The sequence below is a fragment of the Astyanax mexicanus genome, chromosome 23 (assembly GCF_023375975.1).
Source record: "Astyanax mexicanus isolate ESR-SI-001 chromosome 23, AstMex3_surface, whole genome shotgun sequence".
Lineage (NCBI taxonomy): Eukaryota > Metazoa > Chordata > Actinopteri > Characiformes > Acestrorhamphidae > Astyanax > Astyanax mexicanus.
In genome coordinates this window covers 2074987-2097500 of record NC_064430.1, presented here as the reverse complement: position 1 = coordinate 2097500, position 22514 = coordinate 2074987, and the positions used below count along the sequence as shown (strand labels likewise).

The window sequence follows — 22514 nt, the reverse complement described above, 5'->3', positions numbered from 1 at the left end:
TTAGTCGATTAGTCAACGATTATTTCTGCCATGTCCTCCATCTCTAAAAAACAACAGAAAAACAGCTAAACATGAGATTTAAAAGGCATTTAAACGTCCACATGTTGTTTAAACGTGGTTTAAACTGATATTTAGTGAATAAATATGTAATCTGTTGTGTTTGTGCACTTTTGGAGACACAGACTGTTTCTTCTGTCCTCAGCACGCTGTGTAATGCTGTACTGTTACAAATTAACGATTAAATTTGTAGTCGACAAATTTACGTAATCGACATTGACGATTATATTATATCGACTAATCGCTGCAGCCCTACATTAGAATAGACAAAATATTACATTTGCTCACTTATTTATTGTGGTATAATCTCCCTTTCAACAACAACAGCACCTAAAGGGTTACGGTAACTGTCGATTAGTCGTTGTAATGGAGTTACCCCAAGAGAATGACCCCAAACCGGGGTGTATGGTGATGTAATGAGAGTACCTGCTCGCTGGCGGGGGGCAGTTTATGAGGATCAGTGGTCAGCACAGTGAGATCATCAATAATGGCCTGGAGATGCGTGATCTCTCCCAGCATGGCGATTTCTCCATTCTAAGAGGACAAAAAGAATGTTATCACAAACATTATATATATATATAGTAACACTTTATTTTAAGGAACACAAATTAGGCGCTTATTAATGTCTTATTATTTGCTTAATAAAGCCTTAATTAGACATTTGTTTATTATAGTTAGCACCCTGTTAAGCAGATTATAAAGCATAAACTATTAGCTAATTCAAACAGAACCTCACTTTAGAATATGGTGCACATCTTGGTCTATTAGTGACTTATAAACCCCTTATTAACTCGATAAACTCACATAGATCAAACTGCTGCCAATTATACACTAATAATAACATGTAGAATTAGCTAATAGTTAATACTTAATAATCTGCTTAACAGGATGCTAACTATAATAACTGTTTATAGTGCTCTATAAGAATAATACAGCCAATTAAGCAGTAATAACACTTATAACACAGAATAAAGCCTAATAATAGTGAATAAATAATTTACAAATGTCTAATTAAAGCTTTATTAAGCAAATAATAAGACATTTATAAGTATGTATATATATATATATATATATATATATATATATATATATATATATATATATATATACACACACAACTTAGATTCTCTTAATGCTATTATACCAAAAGATATACAGCAGGGGTCGGCAATGGGTGGCCTGTGGGCCAGATGTGACTCACAAGCATAAAACATCTGGCCTGTGAGTTAGTTTGAAATATAATGAACGATAATAAAAATTTGTAAAATAAATAAATAAATAAAATGCTTCCCTGGTGAGCTTTTGTTTACATTCCTCCCCTGTCTCTCTATCTCTCTCTGTGTGACTTTAGTTTCCGCCCGTTCTTATTTTTTTTCGTCCGTTCTCAGGCTTCCTATCTTCTTGTAAGGGCCTTTATTTCCCGGTCGTGTCCCAATTCACTAGCCGGGGTAGCGGTAATGTATTGGGCTGTGACCCTTCATTTTTTTTTTCATTTCTTATTGGGTTTACCTGCTTTGAGATCAACTGTTGTGCAATTGGGTTCTGATTTTTTTTTGTGGCCACGTAGTGGCTTGGAAAATATCTGGTCTACGACCAAACTTAATTGCAGACCCCTGATATATAGTATATTATTTAAACTCATATAAACATTATTTTTAATAATGAATACTCAACATAAAGGAGAGAATAACTGATTGATAAAGAATATGCAGACTTTTCTCACCACGACAGGCTGCAGGAAGCTGATGAAGGTGCAGAAACGCCCTCTCTCCTCCACCAGGGCGCGCCGCACCGCCTGCTTCTCCGTCTCCTCCATCAGCAGATACATATCATTCACATCCTGCATAGCACTGTCCAGCTGCGGCTGCAGGTCCCCCCGGCCTACAGGGGGCGACGGAGCGCACGGCGCCGGAGATAAGAGGAAAGAACAGAAGAGAAATTAGGTAAAAGTTAAATAAAAAAAGAGGAAACAAAAAAGGAAACAAAACAGAGAGTTAAAATGACTTGGAATGGAAATAAATGTGATTTTAGTTCTTAAAACACACAACGAACATAGAACTAGAGCTGGGCAATATGAGAAAAATTTATCTGAAGTTATTTTTTGATACTTACAAAAGAATGGGCCCTATTTTACACCATGTGCAAGGTGTGTTGTGATGCTAATTGCAATCTTACACCCCGCCAACAGTCTATTTTCACTTAAACAGCAGCAGAGCTTCTGAATATATCTACACTGATGGGCGTGGTGTTCTGGAAATGAGGTGGGTTCAGGTACATTTCTGGAGTTTTATCTTGTTTATCTTGGTAACAGAAAACACAGGAGCTCCACTGACTGAATACAACCTAGACAGACACCAACAGTCAGACATTCATCGCTATCTTGGCAACACAGTTTTCTCTGCTGAGAAGCGTTTATTGGACACGTCCAGGTAGCTGTGCCGTTAAAATAGCAAGCCATCACTCAGAGTCAGAGCGCACCTGGCTCTTAAAACACACCCATGATTAATTAAGAGAATTAGTACATCCCTTAAGTGCATTTTAAGCCGTGCAAAGTGTACTTTTCCTGCTGTTATGATAGCAAAGATACACTGACACACCCTAAATCAAGCTGCATGGTGCACAGTTGATGACTTTAACTTTAAATCTCACATTATAAAAACCCGCTTAACAGCGGGCCAACTTTCATTCTATTTCTAAAAGACCTCGCGGGCCGCTCCAAAAAAGGAAACGGGCCGCAAATTACCTATAAAGCACTAAAATAGAGCCCAATGTCTATTCATTTATAAATTGATACATCATTTTAACGAATAGATCGATTTGTTACAAATTAACAGCTTTTACAACATTTTTAAGCACTAAAATTGGTGCTAAAATATATGAACCACACACATGATTAATTAAGATAATTAGTACATGCCTTTTGTGCATTTTAAGCTGCACTACGTGTACTTTTCCCGTTGTTATGATAGCGAAGACACACTGCCACAACCTAAATCAAGCTGCATGGTGCACAGTTGAATCCTCGGCTATAGATCACTAAAATAGGGCCCAATGTCTCAACTAATTCTTAATTGACACTAGTTGAGACATTATAAATCAATACAACATTTTAACTAATATAAATTTATTACCAATTAACAGCTTTTAGAACATTCTTAAGCATTAAAATTGGTGAAGTAACAATTAACTCGTTAACACATGCAATTAATGGAGAAATGTAAATCTGTAAATATCATAAATCATATTGCCCAGCTCTACATTAATACACACACTTTTTCTAGTGCACTACCATCTATCTGACCGGCATCTACATGACTAATGGAGCACAAACAGGTGATGGACTACCCAGCAGCCCCAGCGCCCTCTACTATCAACACAGCAAAAATTAACTCCCCCTACCCCCCTCACGAGGTTGTTAACCACGTTAAAACATGCAAAACTGTACATTGTAGTATCCCTGACTGAAGATGCATCATGGTATTAAATAAGAACATCTTCACAAACAATGCTATAATGCTAACATGCTAATATTCTGGGAGAAGAGCATCCCACAGCTACTCATGCAAATAAAACAGAAGCCAGGCCCAATGCATTGTGGGTAAAGGAGGGAAAGAGAGCAGGATAGAGTGTGCTGTCATGCAACGCAACCCAATAGGTCTTGCATTCGAGCATCTGTGTTAGCGTTAGCTCTGTTAGAGTGCCAACATATTGGAGGTGGCAGGAAGGAAGCAGTAGACATGCAGACAGAGAGACTATAGTTCTGAGAAAAGTGCAAAAAGGGTTCTGGAAACTACAATACGACAAACCAAAGCGTTTAACTGTCTATCAGAACCCTTTATGCACCTCCTTTACTTTTAATCTAAAAAATGTAGATGTTCAGAAGGAGCAGCCGGACTGGGAACACCATACTTACCCTGCAGCTCTACAGAGGGATAACGGAGAGAGAGAGAGAGAGAGAGAGAGAGAGAGAGAGAGAGAGAGAGAGAGAGAGAGAGAGAGAGAGATATAGATAGATAGTAAAAGAAAGGGATTTAGAGAGAGAGTAAGACAGAGATGAGGTGGAGATAGAGAAAGGGAGAGAGAAATAGTAAGAGAAAAAGAGGTAGATGAATATAGAGACAGGGATAAAGATATGGATGGTATGAGAGATACAAAGAGAGACAGTAAGGGAAAAAGAGGTAGATAGTGATAGAGAGAAAAGGGGGAGAGATAGGAATGGAAATAGAAAGGTAGATAGTAAAAAAGAGATGTAGAGAGAGATGGTAAGGAAATAAAGAGAGGTAGAGAGAGATAGGAAGGAAAGAAAGAGAGATAGAGAGAGAGTAAAAGAAAGAGTTGTAGAGAGAGAGATAGTAAGGAAAGAAAGAGAGGTAGAGAGAGATAGGAAGGAAAGAAAGAGAGGTAGAGAGAGATAGTAAGGAAAGAAAGAGAGGTAGAGAGAGATAGGAAGGAAAGAAAGAGAGGTAGAGAGAGATAGTAAGGAAAGAAAGAGAGGTAGAGAGAGATAGTAAGGAAAGAAAGAGAGGTAGAGAGTAAAAGAAAGAGTTGTAGAGAGAGAGAGATAGTTAGGAAAGAAAGAGAGGTAGAGAGAGATAGTAAGGAAAGAAAGAGAGGTAGAGAGTAAAAGAAAGAGTTGTAGAGAGAGAGAGATAGTTAGGAAAGAAAGAGAGGTAGAGAGAGAGTAAAAGAAAGAGAGGTAGAGAGAGAGTAAAAGAAAGAGTTGTAGAGAGAGAGAGATAGTTAGGAAAGAAAGAGATGTAGAGAGAGAGATAGTAAGCAAAGAAAGATGTAGACAGAGAGATAGTAAGAAAAGATAGAGAAGTAGAGAGAGATAGTAAGGAAAGAAAGAGGTGTAGAGAGAGATAGTAAGGAAAGAAAGAGAGGTAGAGAGAGATAGTGAGAAAAGAAAGAGAGGTAGAGAGATAGATAGTAATGGAGGTAGAAAGGTAGAGAGAGATAGTAAAAGAAAGAGAGGTAGAGAGAGAGAGAAATAGTAAGAGGTATATAAATATAGAGACGGGTATAGACATAATGATGGAGAGATAATACAGAGAGGTAGAGACATAGTAAGAGAAAAGAGGTATATAGAGAGAAAGGGGGAGAGAGGAAGAAAGAGATAGTAAGAGAAAGATGTAGAGAGAGAGAGATAGTAAAAAAAGATGTAGTGAGAGATAGATAAAGAAAAGAGATGTACATAGAGAGAGAGAAGTAGAGAGATGTAGAAAGAGAGAGATAAAGAGGTAGATAGACAGAGAGACAGTAAGAGATGTAGAGAGAGATATAGAAAGATGGTAAGGGAAAGAGAGGTAGCGAGAGAGGGAGAGAGAGAAAGAGAGAAAAATATGGAGATAGAGATAGATTTAGATAGAGAAAGTAAGGGAAAAGCGATGTAAGAGAAGTAAAGAGATAGTAAGAGAAAATGAGGTAGAAAAATATAGAGAGTGGGGATACAGGGAGAGAGAGAGAGAGGGAGAGAGAGAGAGGGAGAGAGAGAGAGAGGGAGGGAGAGAGAGAATGAGAGAGAGAGAGAGAGAGAGAGGGAGAGAGAGAGAGAATGAGAGAGAGAGAGAGAGAGAGAGAGAGGGAAGGCTGAATGTTAGGGTTAGTATAAAGAAGCCATCACAGCTCATTTCACAGCCAAAGTGCTTTAGGGTGGTTAGAGCAAAAACCCACTGCAGCAACCAAACCCCAACTAAACCACTATATACACCCAATATACCCCTATATAAACCCCTATATACACTATAACATATATAATAAATTATATATACACCTGATTTCAGATTACACTTTTAAATACAGTACAACACAACATTATCCTAATACATGCACCAATACAATAAATAACAATATAATACAATATTATCTCAGTCATCACACCTGAAACACCTGAATACTGAGTTTTGAAGAACAGTGTGAAAATAAGGAGCAGAATATTAAAGTATACAGAGAGAAACACATACAGAAATAACTACCATATTTTATATGTGTGTATATTATATTGCTGATACACATATTAAGGCACACTTCGCATCCTCTGCTGCATCCTTCCACAGTCTTCCTAGTAACACACCAACTTATCATCCGCTCTTCAACAGCACAGATTATTGGCTGCCAAGATGTGAAGGGGAACGGCTCAACAAATGACGTTAGAGCTGCGCAGTTTCACCCTCCAACCACCAGGGGGCGACATTACATTACAAAATCTCCATCTAAATGGCTCTAAAACAGAGGAGCTGTATATCTGTCTCTTTCTGCCAGAGCTTTAACGAAAACGGGCATCAAACGCTTCAGAGATTCGTACGTCCTTCCATCAGAGGTCACCATGGATACGGCCGAAGTGCGATCACATGATCCTACTGTAAAAAACATGGCCGTCAATCGAGCGGCCCTGAAGTGCCGAGCCGAGCCGATCTGTGCCGCTGGATTTCACCTTGAGGTGATGTCCTTGAGTTCCTCCAGCAGGCTGAGGACTGTTATGTAACACAGATCATTCAGCTCTTCCTGACGCTTTTACCTAGCAACCAGACCCACAGTACATGACTACACAGGAAAAAAATAAGAGAGCACTTAAAAATGATGAGTTTCTATGATTTTACTAACTTAAAAACCTCTGGAATATAATCAAGAGGAAGATGGATGATCACAAACCATCAAACCACCAAACTGAACTGCTTGATTTTTTGCACCAGGAGTAAAGCAGCATAAAGTTATCCAAAAGCAGTGTGTAAGACTGGTGGAGGAGAACATGATGCCAAGATGCATAAAAACAAAACTGTGATTAAAAACCAGGATTATTCCACCAAATATTGATTTTTGAACTCTTAAAACTTTTTTTCTTTGCATTATTTGAGGTCTGAAAGTTCTGCATCTTTTTTGTTATTTCGGCCATTTCGCATTTTCTGTAAATAAATGCTCTAAATGACAATATACTTATTTGGAATTTGGGAGAAATGTTGTCTGTAGTTTCTAGAATAAAACATTACCCAAACATAAACCTATAAATAGCAAAATCAGAGAAACTGATACAGAAATTATTTTTTTCCAGAAATTTAGAGTCCCAGAGTTCAGAAATCATAATTTGGTGGAATAACCCTGGTTGGTTTTTAATCAGTTTTCGTACATCTTGGCATCATGTTCTCCTCCACCAGTCTTACACACTGCTTTTGGATAACTTTATGCTGCTTTACTCCTGGTGCAAAATTTCAAGCAGTTCAGTTTGGTGGTTTGATGGTTTGTGATCATCCATCTTCCTCTTGATTATATTCCAGAGGTTTTTAATTTGGTAAAATCAAAGAAACTCATAATTTTAAAGTGCTCTCTTATTTTTCCAGAGCTGTGTTTCACATTAAGTCACCTCAACATGCCTTTTGCAATCATTTAGTCCCCCGTGGGCATTACTAAAATTACTATTACAAACTGTACAGCGGACAAGACTTAATTTTTTCACATTTACCAGACGTGGATATACTTTAGAGTAGTCTGAGGAGACTTGAGACGTCTGGGTTAAGGTCTGGAATCCAGCCCCATGAATAACACAGTAGTAAGCTAATAGCCGCTGTTAACTGAGCTGGTAGACAGCATGCTAATGTTGCATTAGCTATGTTGGACAATATCATTAGCCACATGCTAATCACATGGTAAGGAATCTGGTAGGCGGCGCAGTTGTGAACTTTGCATATTTGGATGAGGCCTGTAGCTAGCTTGCTAACTCCACAATAGTGAAATAGTCACTAATAGAAGCTAACTAGCTTTTTGATGCTAGCTACACAGTAGTAAATGAATAAACTTTAGGGCAGAAACGCTGGATGAGGGCGCTAATCACCATAAAGGTAGAATGGCTTATTTCATTAATTACTGGATATCGATGCTGGAAGAAGCCGTTAAGCGGCATGCTAACATGCTAAAGTGATAGCGATATTGGACGAGGACGGTAGGCGACAGTACCCAACAAACGTGCTCTAATAAGAGCCTAACACGGCTGGGTTGACCAAAGCTCATTATTATTAATGTGATCCATGGATGCTCACTAATCTCACTAACAGAACTTTAGAACACTTGTTTCATTGAACAAGAGCCTAAACTATGCTGGACAGGTGGTTTTAATGTTATGGCTGATTGTTGTACTGTAAATAACTGCATCCTTCAGTTCCTGTACTGTAATAGAGGGGATATAATACAGTTATAACAGGTCTTACCTTTCCGGGCTTTCTTCTGGAGCTTCATGGTGTCTGAAGATTTCTTCTTTATCTCGTGGCGAGATCGCTTATACTCTACAGCACACATATATACACAATTATACACAGCTATACACAATTATACACAATTATACACATATATACACAATTATACACAGCTATACACAATTATACACAATTATACACAACTATACACAATTATACACAACTATACACAATTATACACAACTATACACAACTATACACAATAATACACAATTATACACAGCTATACACAATTATACACAACTATACACAATTATACACAGCTATACACAATTATACACAATTATACACAACTATACACAATTATACACAATTATACACAATTATACACAACTATACACAATTATACACAATTATACACAAGTACACACAATTATACACACATACACACAACTATACACAGCTATACACAATTATACACAACTATACACAATTATACACAATTATACACAATTATACAGAATATTATACACAATTATGCTGGATACGTCACTTCATGAGGAAATTTTAAATGTTTAAAGATTGTAATGTGTTGTAATCTGAGGTTAATGGTGAGTAACCTTTGGCGTGGTCCTTGTCCAGCTGATTGGCCGTTTTCTTCCAGTCCTCGATTCTCTCCTGAAGGGGGTTAATCAGGCTCTCCATCAGAGCACTGAGAGAAAGAGAGAGAGAGAGAGAGAGAGAGAGAGAGAGATAAAGTGATAATTAGGGGTGGGCGATACGGTCCTAAAATAGTAACATGATATTTTAAGATATTTTCGCGATAACAATACTCTTGGTGATATGACAAAACACTGAATTAATATATATATATATATATATATATATATATATATATATATATATATATATATATATATATATATATATTTAGTTTATTCATGTGTTTATTTGTAAGTTTGTTTTTCACATATATAACAGTGATCAACATTTTAGACAATCTAAATGCTAAATGACAATCAGTGCTTTACGGCTCAATATACGCAGTGTGGAATTCTGCAGTAGGTGAAGAAAAAACTATATACAGCTCTGGAAAAAAATAAGATTCCACTTAAAAATGATGAGTTTCTTTAATTTTACCAAATTAAAAATGTCTGGAATATAATCAAGAGGAAGATGGATGATCACAAGCCATCAAACCACCAAACTGAACTGCTTGAATTTATAACGAAGTTATCCAAAAGCAGTGTGTAAGACTGGTGGAGCTGTATGAAAACTCTGAACAAAAAACAGGGTTATTCTAAAAGTTCTGCATCTTTTTTTTTTTTGTTATTTCAGCCATTTCTCATGTTCTGTAAATAAATGCTCTAAATGAGAATATTTTTATTTGGAATTTGGGAGAAATGTTGTCTGTAGTTTATAGAATAAAACAACACTGTTCATTTTACTCAAACATAAACCTATATCGCAATAATTTTTATAGTATGATATATTGTCCACCAAAATAATCTATGTACAGCTTAGTTTATGTGAAAAATTACTTTAGTTTTACCTGAGTTTCTTTTTTTCATGATCAGCATTTTATTTAACATTTTATAATTAATACAATTTGAAAATACATAGTATTAAATATCACTCAGTAAAGAACAGGGGAAAGAAAAATACCATATAAAAATTCTAACAAGTAATTATAAGAGTGGTGCAATAATTATAATATCAAATAATTAATTTTCTTACAATGTACAATATAGCAACATCAATCAGATCCTAATATCTTAATACAATTAGAAATGACTGAAAATCAGAATATTTATTTGATTTATTTTACTGAATATTCACTATTCAGTGTAACTCTACAGTAAAGCTTAACCAAACTGAAACATGAGTATACTGATGTTATTAAAGGAACCTTCGTCTTCATCATTACCATCTTTATCATCTTAATCATCATCATCATCCTCTCTGTGCTGTGTGAGGTTAGTGATGATGTGGGGGAATGTTAGGCGCAGTGCGAGGTTTACTGCAGGGCTTTGAAGGTACTGAGGCTTCCATTCATTAGCCTGTCAATGAAAATTGTCAACAGCTGTCTTCTAATGAGGTGTGTGTGTGTGTGTGTGTGTGTGTGTGTGTGTGTGTGTGTTTCCCTGCCCTGTGTCATCAAATTTGGAGACTGTGGGTGTTGCCAGTTTTACGGTACTTTTTTTACCAAATTAAAAACCTCTGGAATATAATCAAGAGGAAGATGGATGATCACAAGCCATCAAGATTCAAAGAGTTTATTGTCATATGTACAGTACAGAAACGGGTTTCAGTGTACAATGAAATTCTTTCTTTGCTCTTCGCCAAGAATGCCAAATAGAAGATAGAAAAAGTGCAAAAAAATACAATAAGGTTATAAATATTAAACTAATTGTCAAAGACATAAAAAAAATAAAAGTTACTTAAGCAAAGAAATGTATAAAAAAAGTGCAAGTGCGAAATAATGCAGTTATGGACATTAACTATATATATTAAAAAAAGATGCAATGTAAACATGTTGAAGTAAAGTGCAGGGTTATTCCTGAGTTGTGTTCAAGAGTCTGATCGCAGGGTCATTCCTTAGGTGTGTTCAAGAGTCTGATGGCCGTGGGGAAGAAACTGTTCTTTAACCTGGTGGTCTTGCATTTTACACTTCTGTACCTCCGGCCTGAGGGCAGAAGTGTGAACAGTCCATGCTGGGGATGGGTGGAGTCTTTGAGGATGGATGCAGCTCTCCTGTGGACTCTGTGGTGGTAGATGCTCTGCAGGGAGGGCAGTGGAGTCCTGATGATCTTCTCGGCAGTCTTCACCACTCTCTGCAGACGTTTGCGCTCTGCCACAGTCGTGCTGCCGTACCACACGGTGATGCAGCTGGTCAGGAGGCTCTCGATCACACAGCTGTAGAAGTTGTTGAGGATCTTGGGAGACATCCCAAACTTCCTCATTCTCCTCAGAAAGTACAGCCGCTGTTGAGCCTTTTTGACCAGCTGCGTTGTGTTTATTGTCCATGTGAGGTCCTGACTGATGTGGACGCCCAGGTATTTGAAGCTGCTCACTCTCTCCACTTCAAGTTCCCGGATGAACAGTGGCTGATGAGGTCTCCTCCCCTTTCTCATGTCCACTATCAGCTCCTTTGTCTTGACCGTGTTGAGAGCGAGATTGTTGTCTTCGCACCATAACACCAGCCTGGTCACCTCACTCCTGTAGGCCGCTTCATCTCCGCCAGTGATGCGTCCTATCACCGCGGTATCATCAGCGAACTTCAGGATGATATTGTCCTTGTGTGAGGCGACACAGTCGTGGGTAAACAGTGTGTAAAGGATGGGGCTGAGGACACATCCCTGTGGGGTGCCGGTGTAGGTGGTGATGCTGGCTGAAGTCCTGTTGCCAATCCTTACAGACTGGGGCCTGCCAGTGAGGAAATCCAGGAGCCAGTCGCAGAGGGAGGGGTGCAAGCTGAGTGTGGACAGCTTGTGGGTGAGTTTGTGGGGGATGACCGTGTTGAAGGCAGAGCTGTAGTTCACAAAGAGCATCCTAATGTAGGAGTCAAACCACCAAACTGAACTGCTTGACTTTTTGCACCAGGAGTAAAGCAGCATAAAGTTATCCAAAAGCAGTGTGTAAGACTGGTGGAGGAGGAGAACATGATGCCAAGATGCATGAAAAAAAAAACTGATTAAAAACCAACCAGGGTTATTCCACCAAATATTGATTATTTCTGAACTCTTAAAACTTTATGAATATGAACTTGTTTTCTTTGCATTATTTGAGGTCTGAAAGTTCTGCATCTTTTTTGTTATTTCAGCCATTTCTCATTTTCTGTAAATAAATGCTCTAAATGAGAATATTTTTATTTGTAATTTAGGAGAAATGTTGTCTGTAGTTTATAGAATAAAACAACAATGTTCATTTTACTCAAACATAAACCTATAAATAGCAAAATCAGAGAAACTGATTCAGAAACTGAAGTGATCTCTTCATTTTTTCCGAAGCTGTATATGGCAAACTGGCTATTCAATACTGTACCTGATGATATAATCTAATACACAATACATTCTGTCATGTTTCAGATGTCATGTAATCATATTTCAGTACAATCAATCGATTGACAATATTGATTGAGGACAAGGCCAGACTCTTAAGATCTTGATGTACTCTTGAGAGGGGTTTCCGGTTAGTGTTCTGATGCTCACTGTACTAGGCTGAGAGATGTACTCTTAAGAGGGATATCTGGTTAGTTTTCTGATGCTTGCTACTCACTCAAAATCTTTATTCTGCCTCCTCCATGAAGTACGTTAGTTTTACACATTCTACTGTACAATGCTAGTTTAATTGAGTGTCTGCTTCTATGCCTCAGCTCTGAAGTTTAAATTAGTGGTTGAGTAAGGAACTACAGCATGTTCAATTTCGCAATTATGATCTGTTTAGCTTTCAAGATCAGCTAATTAGAGAAATATCATCTAGTCCCTAATTGCATATTTTGGGTGAAAATCAGGCCAAAACTGACACATAGCTGAGTATTTTTTCCACCTCTACACAAAACTTAATGAAAGACTTGCGTACTTGGTGAAGTGGCGTAGTTTGGACTCGATGCTGCGGTGCCGCATGCACATCCGGGTCAGCGCCGATCCAATGTCCCGGGTCGCGCCTGCAGGAAACACAAGCAACAAACAGGGAACCAATCAGAACAGGTTTGACTTATAAGGGTTTTTGCACTAAAACTATAAAAAAGCATCACTATAAAACATGCCACTCCCCCAAAGCCTCAGGTGCTGTATCGAGTGGTTGTTCAGGTGTTGCCAAGTGATAGTTGTGGTAGCCCATGTTGATATATGGGTTTCTACAATTCTACTGCATAAATCACACAATCTGACCAAAAAAGATCTAAAAAACTGCATTAGTGAGATATGTGACAAACATCTAGGCAAAAAAAGCAAGAAATATGGGTCATGTTAAAAACTAAAACTAAACGAAACACCAGATTTTACCTTCAACTTTCAACTTTTACTTGGTAAAAAAGAGAGCCAAAGAGAACAGGCCTAACATATCTGGATTTGTGCATGAAAACTATAAAAAATAAATGTATAAAATCATGATAAAAACAAAAGAATGATGTACACACTCCTCCACAAGGTACGTTAGTTTTACACATTCTACAGTACATGTAAAATAAGGGGTTTATTTAAGTATCTGAAGCTATGCAGCAGCTCCATAGTTTCATTTAGTGGACAAGCAAGTAAATGTAGCTTCTTTAATTTGCTAATATGACTGGATTAACTTGCAAAATCAGATAATTATAGAAATATCTAAAAGAAAAACTAAACTAAACACTGGATTTTACCTCTTATTTGAATGTAGCTTTCAACTTTTATGCGGTAAAGAAGCAACAAACAGAGCCAGACTCAGAACAGGCTTAACATATTAAATTTTTTCATGAAAACTATAAAAACATCTGTACAAAATCACGATTTAAACAATAGAATGATGTCACAGCCGCACACTCATCACTGTCTGTTATAAAGAATCTCAAATATTTATCACACACATGCTCCAGACATTTACCCCTAATGTACACACCCCTCCACAAGGTGCGTTAGTTTTACACATTCTACAGTACATGTAAAATGAGGGATTATTTAAGCATCTGCAGCCATGCAGCAGCTCCATAGTTTCATTTAGTGGATAAGCAGGGAACTGCAGCTTCTTTAATTCACAAATATGATGAGATTAGCTTGCAAAATCAGCTAATTCTCAAAAAATGGATCACGTTAAGAACTAAAACTAAACAAAACACTGGATTTTACCTCCTATTTTAACATAGCTTTTAACTTTTATTTGGTAATAAAGATAGCTAAACAGAGCAGGCTTAACATATAAGAATTTTTTCATGAAAACTACAAAAATATCTGTATAAAATCACGATAAAAACAATAGAATGATGTCACAGCTGCACACTCATCACTGTCTGTTACAAAGAATCTCAAATATTTATCACACACATGCTCCAGCCATTTACCCCTAATGTACACACCCCTCCACAAGGTGTGTTAGTTTTACACATTCTACAGTACATGTAAAATGAGGGATTATTTAAGTATCTGCGGCCTATTTTAACATAGCTTTTAACTTTTATTTGGTAAAAAAGAGAGCTAAACAGAACAGGCTTAACATATAAAGATTTTTTCATGAAAAATATAAAAACATCAGTATAAAATCACAATAAAAACAATAGAATGATGTCACAGCCGCACACTCATCACTGTCTGTTACAAAGAATCTCAAATATTTATCACACACACTTGCTCCAGCCATTTACCCCTAATGTACACAGTCCGACCTGCAGTCCAAATAGAGCTGCTATTTACACGAGAGAGAGAGAGAGAGAGTAAAACCTGTGATATATATCAGTCTATTTTTAACAGCGCTCTGTCGTTCGGTTTGGAAAGTTCTGACCTCAGTATTTGGAATAAGGAGATCTCTCTCTTCCATAGAAGGTGTGTGGAGCTATTGTCTCCTCCTGTGTTTACACAACTCTCCCACTTGTTAAACTCAGAGAGTAATATATAATAAAAGTCCCCCCCCCCCCACTACAGATCTGCAGTTTAAACAGGTCAGCCGCTCTGAGATTTACACATCCAACACAATACAGATAACAAGCCTCGCTCTGCTGTCACTAAAGCTGTACAATATATCGACATTTTATTGTATCGTGATAAATGTTCTTATTATAACAATAAGCATATTAAGGATATAGAGGGGTTGGACAATGAAACTGAAACTAAAGTTGAGGTGCACATTGAATTCTGCGTGATTTGATCAGCCGTGGTTTTATGTTTTTTGGATACAATCCCTTTCAGGCAGCTTCCTCTTACAGCATCCACAGTTAATCCTGTTGGATGTGGTTGGTGCTTCTTGGTGGTATGCTGACGTTACTCTGGATATCGTGGCTCTTGATGCATCACAAAGACTTGCTGTCTTGGTCACAGATGCTCCAGCAAGACGTGCACCAACAATTTGTCCTCTTTTGAACTCTGGTATGTCTCCCATAATGTTGTGTGCATTGCAATATTTAGAGCAGAACTGTGCTCTTACCCTGCTAATTGAACCTTCACACTCTGCTCTTACTGGTGCAATGTGCAATTAATGAAGATTGACCACCAGGCTGCTCCAGTTTAGCCATGAAACCTAAAATCCCACACTAAAATGACGACAGGTGTTTCAGTTTCATTGTCCAACCCCTGTATATCAGCAGTGCTTAAGGACTGGAAACTAGATACCCCTCTTCAGAGTTCATCTTTCAGCCCATGCAATGAGTAGCTGTTAGCAATGGTTGCTTAAAAAGATACATCGTTAGCTTCCCGTTCTCATCTGTATTATACCACTCTTTAGCTAAATGACCCCTGGATGACCTTGAAGGTAGAAAAAAATTATCATGGTCCTTCATATGGCACAATGCAACGACACACACACACACACCCACACACACACACCCTGCAGAGCATACACACTGTATCAGCACTTTAACAGATGCTCCTCTACGTAATAATGGGGATCTGAGTCACATGACCTTTATCACATAACATGACATCACTGTCCAATCACAATCAGGCAGGATATCAGCCAATCAAAATCCATCTTATGCAGCATTAAAAGTACCAAGAACACACACACACACTCATAAACACACACATTTACTGGCCTGTTATTACTGTTGATATTCACACAAACGACTCAGAGTGAACTATCATGCAGATTCTCCGCTCGGCTGCTCTGAACACACACTCTAAAACACACACACACACACACACACACTTGCTCTGTCTCACACACACACACACACACACACACAGTGAAAGAAGCTCCATTCATAATTAACACATTCCTGCCTCACGCCTACTGTTCTACCCAGCAACCATTCATTAATGCAGCGTACAAGAGCACACACACACACACACATACACGCACCACACACACACTTATACACACACATATACACACCAAACACACACTTATACACATCACACACACACTTATACACACACATATACACACATAGAAAGCTGACACAGAGTCTAGTGTCACATCACTATAGCACCACGAGATTAACAGAGAAATACAGAGTTAAAGAGAGAGAGAGAGAGAGAGAGAGAGAGAGAGAAAGAAAAAAGAGAGAGAAAAAACAGCAAGAGGGAAAACAGAGAAAAAGAGAGAGATTTTACATCAACAATAAACAGAATAGTAAATAAAATAACATTGCTGTTCCCGTAAATGAGCTGCTGGAGCTCCTTCACAGCGTCAACCAGCAGCTCAGTTTCCTCTGCTGAGAAGAGTTTGTTGAACACGTCCAGGTAGCTGCACCGTTGAAATAGCAATCCCCTGTGTTCTCAAAGTCAGAGCTCAAATGGTTCTTAAAGGGAATGATGAGCAAGAGACACTCTGATTGGTTTATTTCAATTAATGCCCAAAATTAATTAACCACACCCATGATTAATTAAGGTAATTAGTACATGTCTTTTGCATTAAGTTTCGAGCCGCGCAAGGTGTACTTTTCCTGTCGTTATGATAGCAAAGACACACTGACACGCCCTAAATCAAGCTGCACGGTGACCTAGAATGCAGTACATGTGACACGGTTTCCTCTTATTTTTTATTTTAAGACGTCAACATCTACCTTCCCAAAAATAAGACACACACACCCAGTCAGACTGCTGACAAACACATAAACACACACAGGCAATGCTGAGACATGCGGCCACAAACACACAGATGCACAGACGCCAAAAGTGCACAAGGTCTAAACACACAGCAGTTAACCAGTTCTGCATGTGTGGGTACGCCGGTAAAACCCCACCCCAGTAAAAACCCACCACAGCGCTCTTCACCGTGCCACCATGCTTCAATTTAGCTTCCCACATCCGCCACCACCATCATAAACCACAAAACTCACCCACAATCCGCCAGTCATCCAAATATGTGTGTGTGTGTTAGTGTGTGTGTGTGTGGCGTCATACAGTATACAGTATACTGTAGCTCCTACTGCTGGTTTGCTCTAAAATCATTTCTCTACAGAGCAGCGGTTTGAAAGGGTTAATATTACTGTATATTTCAGTCAGAATCACTTTTCCTTCTTGTTGAGGTAAAATGTGATTTTTTTGAGAGCTGCAATTTCGAAAAGAAAGTCCCTGTGCTCAGAACTGAGGCCTTATAGACAGTGCAGGCTGTGCTATTGATAGTAGTATTCAAACAAACTAACTGTATAAATGGTTCTCGAATTTTTATACAGTATACTCAGCAACCGGGGTGTTGGCAATAGTGAATTGGGCCAATTCCCTACATTATACTTAGCAACCGGGGTGTTGGCAATAGTGCATTGGGCCAATTCCCTACATTATACTCAGCAACCGGGGTGTTGGCAATAGTGCATTGGGCCAATTCCCATATTATACTTAGCAACCGGGGTATTGGCAATAGTGCATTGGGCCAATTCCCACATTATACTTAGCAATCGGGGTATTGGCAATAGTGCATTGGGCCAATTCCCATATTATACTCAAGTCAAAGTCAAAGTCAGAGTGTTTTTTATTGTCATTTCAGCTATATACACAGTGAAACGAAACAACGTTCCTCCAGGGACCATGGTGCACATAAACACAGTGTAGACAGAACAATAGTGCAACAGTACAAAAGTGCAGACAGACAATAAAACACAATACAGACAAAGAATAATAAATAACAAGACAGTGTGCAAATTTTGCAGTGTGCAAAAAAGACCAGGTGAGGTAGTAATTACTCTATTACACAGTGTGCAATAGAGTCCAGTGAGGTAGTAGGGTTTTTAGTGCTTTCCATTTTCTGGGGTAAGTGGGGTAAGAGTGTGTGTGCATGTACAGAAAAACCATCAGTTCAGTCTCTGCAGTTAAGGAGTCTGATGGCTTGGGGGTAGAAGCTGTTGCAGAATCTGGTCGTGCTGGACCGGATGCTGCGGTACCTTCTTCCCGAAGGCAGGAGGGAGAACAGTTCGTGTGAGGGATGAGTGATGAGTGGGGTCATTCACAATTGACCCCACTGGTCACTCACATTCACTCAGCAACTAAAGTGTTGGCAATAGTGCATTGGGTCAATTCCCATATTATACTTAGCAACTGGGGTATTGGCAATAGTGCATTGGGCCAATTCCCATATTATACTCAGCAACCGGGTTGTTGGCAATAGCTAGTCGGACGGATTCCAACATTATACTAAGTAACCGCAGTCAGGCCAATTCCCGCAACCAGAACTTCATTCTCCCAGAAATTAGTTATTGTCATCAGAACTCAGGTTGCAACTCAATGCAACTCAGCTAGCGTGGCATTCAATGCCAGCGTGGCTTTAATATAATATTGCTATGAATTCAGTCCATCAGAAGCTACAGAGATGCTCCTGCCTCGTTTTCAGGGAAACACACAGAGAAGGAGAGGAGTGAGAGCTGCAGAAATCAATCAGACCCAGCCGCCCATGACTCTGCACTATTCAGCCTCAGCTTACATTACATTTAATATCACATTTACCTGATCACTGTATACACTATATATACTCTCCCTCTCTCTCTGTGTCTCTGTCTCTCTCTACATCTGTCTCTGTCTCTCTCTCTCTCTCTGTCACTTTTTATGTCTCTCTCTCTCTCTCTCTCTCTCTTTCTCTCTCTCTCTCTCTCTCTGTCTCTCTCTCTCTCAGTATTAATCCAGGCGTCTCGCTCGTCTGCATCATGAGACCGGGGCAGCGCTGCCTCATGACCGTGTGAGAAGCTTTTGAAAATGACTGAGTGTGACTGAGGTTAAAGCCTGCAGGCCTCTCACACACACACACACACACACACACACTCCACACACACACACACACTCCACACACACATCCCAAACAATCACATCAAACCCACACACATTCAAATTCAGAACATTGGGTAGAGGTGAGCCAGGTAGAGTAAGGTAGAGTGAGTTAGAGTGAGTCAGACTGAGGTAGAGTGAGTCAGAGTGAGGTAGAGTGAGGCAGAGTGAGGTAGAGTGAGTCAGAGTTAGGTAGAGTAAGTAAGATAAAGTAAGGTAGAGTGAGTTAGAGTGAGTCAGAGTGAGGTAGGGTGAGGTAGAGTGAGTCAGACTGAGGTAGAGTGAGTCAGAGTGAGGTAGAGTGAGGTAGAGTGAGTCAGAGTGAGGTAGAGTGAGGTAGAGTGACATAGAGTGAGGTAGAGTAGTAATATAAAGTAAGATACAGTACAGTACCGTAAAGTGAGTAAGGTAAAGTAAGGTAGGGTGAGGTAAAGTGAACGAGACAGCGTGAGGCAAAGTAAGTAAAGTAAAGTAAGGTAGAGTGAGGTAGAGCAACGTAGGGTGAGGCAGAGTAGGATAGAGTGAGTGAGGTAGAGTGAGGTAGAGTGAAATACTGTAAGGTAAAGTGAGGTAGTATGAGGTAAAGTGAGTGAGGGAGAGTGGTAGAGTGAGGTAAAGAGAGCGTGATAGAGTAAGTGAGGTAGAGCAACAGAGTGAGGTACAGCAGAGTGAGGTAGAATAAAATACAGTGAGGTGAAGTAGTGGTAGAAGGTAGAAGGTAGTGTGAGGTAGAGTTCCACAGTGAACAATTTTACTAAACTACTTCCTATTCTGGGAAAAATGAGTGAAGCCGAACCAAGTGCTGAAAAACCTTTTGGACTCATGACACTGAATGCAACCAAATCCTCACAGCAATGCTCCTCTAAATCCAGTAGACGTTTCCTGAACAGTAGAAACAGGATAAACTACTGTAAATAGATGAAGCTTAATGGACCCTTTGATCTTCTGGCATCCTGTAACTCAAACCAGCTCTCATATCATAAAGATCAATAGAGTTCAGCTCTGAATAGAATTGATCTGATATCGACAATCAATCCAATCCATTATCATCCTATTACAGCTTCCAGGAACTCAAGCTCATCTTACACATGGAGACCCAGAACAAGTACCCCCACACACTCCGCACACTCCACATACTCTGCGCACTCCACACACTCCAGAGACTCTGCACACTGCAAAATCTCAAAACTACACACACTGCGCACACTCCACACACTCTGCACACTCCACACACTCTGCACACTTCACACACTCTGCACACTCCACATACTCCGCACCCTCCGCACACTCCACACACTCTGCACACTCTGTACACTCCAAAAAACTCTGGACACTCCACACACTCTGCACACTCCACATACTCCGCACACTCCACACACTCTGCACACTCCACACACTCTGTACACTCCAAAAAACACTGTACACTCCACACACTCTGCACACTCCAGAGACTCCACACACTCCAAAAACTCTGTACACTCTGCATACTCCCAAAACTCTGCACAGGCTAAACAAAGTCCACACGTCCCAAAAACTCCACACACTCCAAGACGTCCACACGCTCCAAAAACTATGCACACTCCAAACACTCCGAACCTACCACACATTCCGCACACTCCAAAAACTCCCCACGCTCCAAAACGTCTGCACACTTCATACAGACTGCACAAACTTCGCACACGCCAAAAACTTCCCTCCAAACACTCTGCTCACTCTACAAACTACAAAAAACCTCCACACTCCACACACTCCACACATTACAAAAACTTCACTTCGCTCACTCCAAAAACTCTGTACGTGCTAAACACTCCAAAAACTTTCAAAAGACTCTGAACACACTCCAAAAACACGCTTCACAATATCTGCACATTCCGCACACATAATCCACACACTGCAAATGCTCCACACATGTCATTTACACACCAAACACTCTACACAATCCAGACCCTCTGCACACTTCAAAAACACTGCACTTGCTAAACACTCTGCAAACACTCCCAAACACTGCAAGCACTCCCGCACACTGTAAACACTCCCGCACACTCCACACACTCCAAAAACTCCACACACTGCACATAGAACAGAGTGGTTCTGTAGATGTTCTGACAGTATGTATGAGCATGTTCCCCTCAAACCACAAGAGCATCACACAATCAAATTAAATCATCACCACACACCAGCACTGACCTCATCCCTATACAGTGAACACACACACATTACACAAACACCACACACACACACATCACACACACACATCACACACACAGACACACACACTATACACACACACTCTGACTGATAGAACGGGTCAGCAAGCACTCAGTGAAGAGAAACTGGGAAAATAGGTCAGACAAGATGGATCTCACCATAACACACACACACACACTCATAAAACACACACACACACCATATACACCACACACATACCATAACACACACACACACACACACACACACACGTAAAACACACACACACATACACCATACACTGTTATAATCATATTATTAATATTAGAGGTCCAAGCACTAAATGTGTGGGAACTCTATTGGGACATATCATAATTACTGGTTTTATTTTGATAAAATATTATATTTAAAGCAGCACACACACACACACAGAAAGTCTGTGTTTTGGAGACACTCTGCACCCATAGCGTGATCCAGAATACTGTCTCATGAGCTGAACATGCATATTTTAGTGATTACTGCATGAGCAGAAAATAGCTGCTTTACCACAAAGCAGCCGAGCCGGAGAGAGCAGAGCAGAGCCGCTGCAGAGTAACTAATACTGACTGAGAGTAAAGTAAAATAAAGAGTTTACACGGCCGAGCAGCTCCACCCAAACCTCACATCACCAAACACAGCGATGCAGACCAGCGCAGACACTTTCTGTAATATAGAGAATATCACAGAAAGCATCATTACCACCCACAGTGGACAGTGCAGTGGTTGGTTATGATGGTGACCAGCAGTGTCTGGCACTCTTTAGCTCATGTCATTGCACGACACTGCTCCCATGACCCATACAAGAGTATATTTCCTGTCTTTAACACACATTCACTACATTTCCCATCATCCCTGAGAAGGTCAGCCCTGGTTAACTATAGAGAAGGGGTGCAGGGATTTGTAGTTTTATTGGACTGTGTGCAGTGAGGGGTTTGGACAGAGCTGGAGTTCATTCATCTGAATGAGAGGCTCTCTTTCAATTCAGTGAGGCAGAAAAGAGGATCCACGACCCATCACCCTCACACAGAGAGAGAGAGAGAGGGAGGGAGGGAGAGAGGGAGAGAGAGAGAGAGAGAGGGAGAGGGAAACCAATTTACCACATAAACACAAACCCCTTCTATTGCAGTGAATATCAATGAGACTCTTTAGTAGTCTCTCTTCCCCTCTC

The 22514-nt window shown here is 39.7% G+C and overlaps 1 protein-coding gene across 6 annotated transcripts in view; it reads right to left on the bottom strand.

Annotated features, from left to right (window-relative positions):
- mtss1lb (MTSS I-BAR domain containing 2b) overlaps window positions 1-22514 on the bottom strand; it is a 131774-nt gene that overhangs the window by 29496 nt on the left and 79764 nt on the right. For all 6 annotated transcript variants that reach the window (XR_007429061.1, XR_007429060.1, XM_022685869.2 and 3 more), the window contains exons 4-8: window positions 12822-12906; window positions 8861-8952; window positions 8256-8330; window positions 1781-1938; window positions 484-591 (exon numbers count right to left, since the gene is read on the bottom strand). Coding sequence is in view for 4 of the 6 variants with exons in the window: in XM_022685869.2 (XP_022541590.2) it covers window positions 484-591; window positions 1781-1938; window positions 8256-8330; window positions 8861-8952; window positions 12822-12906 (518 nt within the window). In the remaining 2 variants the exon portion in view is untranslated. The remainder of the gene's footprint in view (window positions 1-483; window positions 592-1780; window positions 1939-8255; window positions 8331-8860; window positions 8953-12821; window positions 12907-22514) is intronic.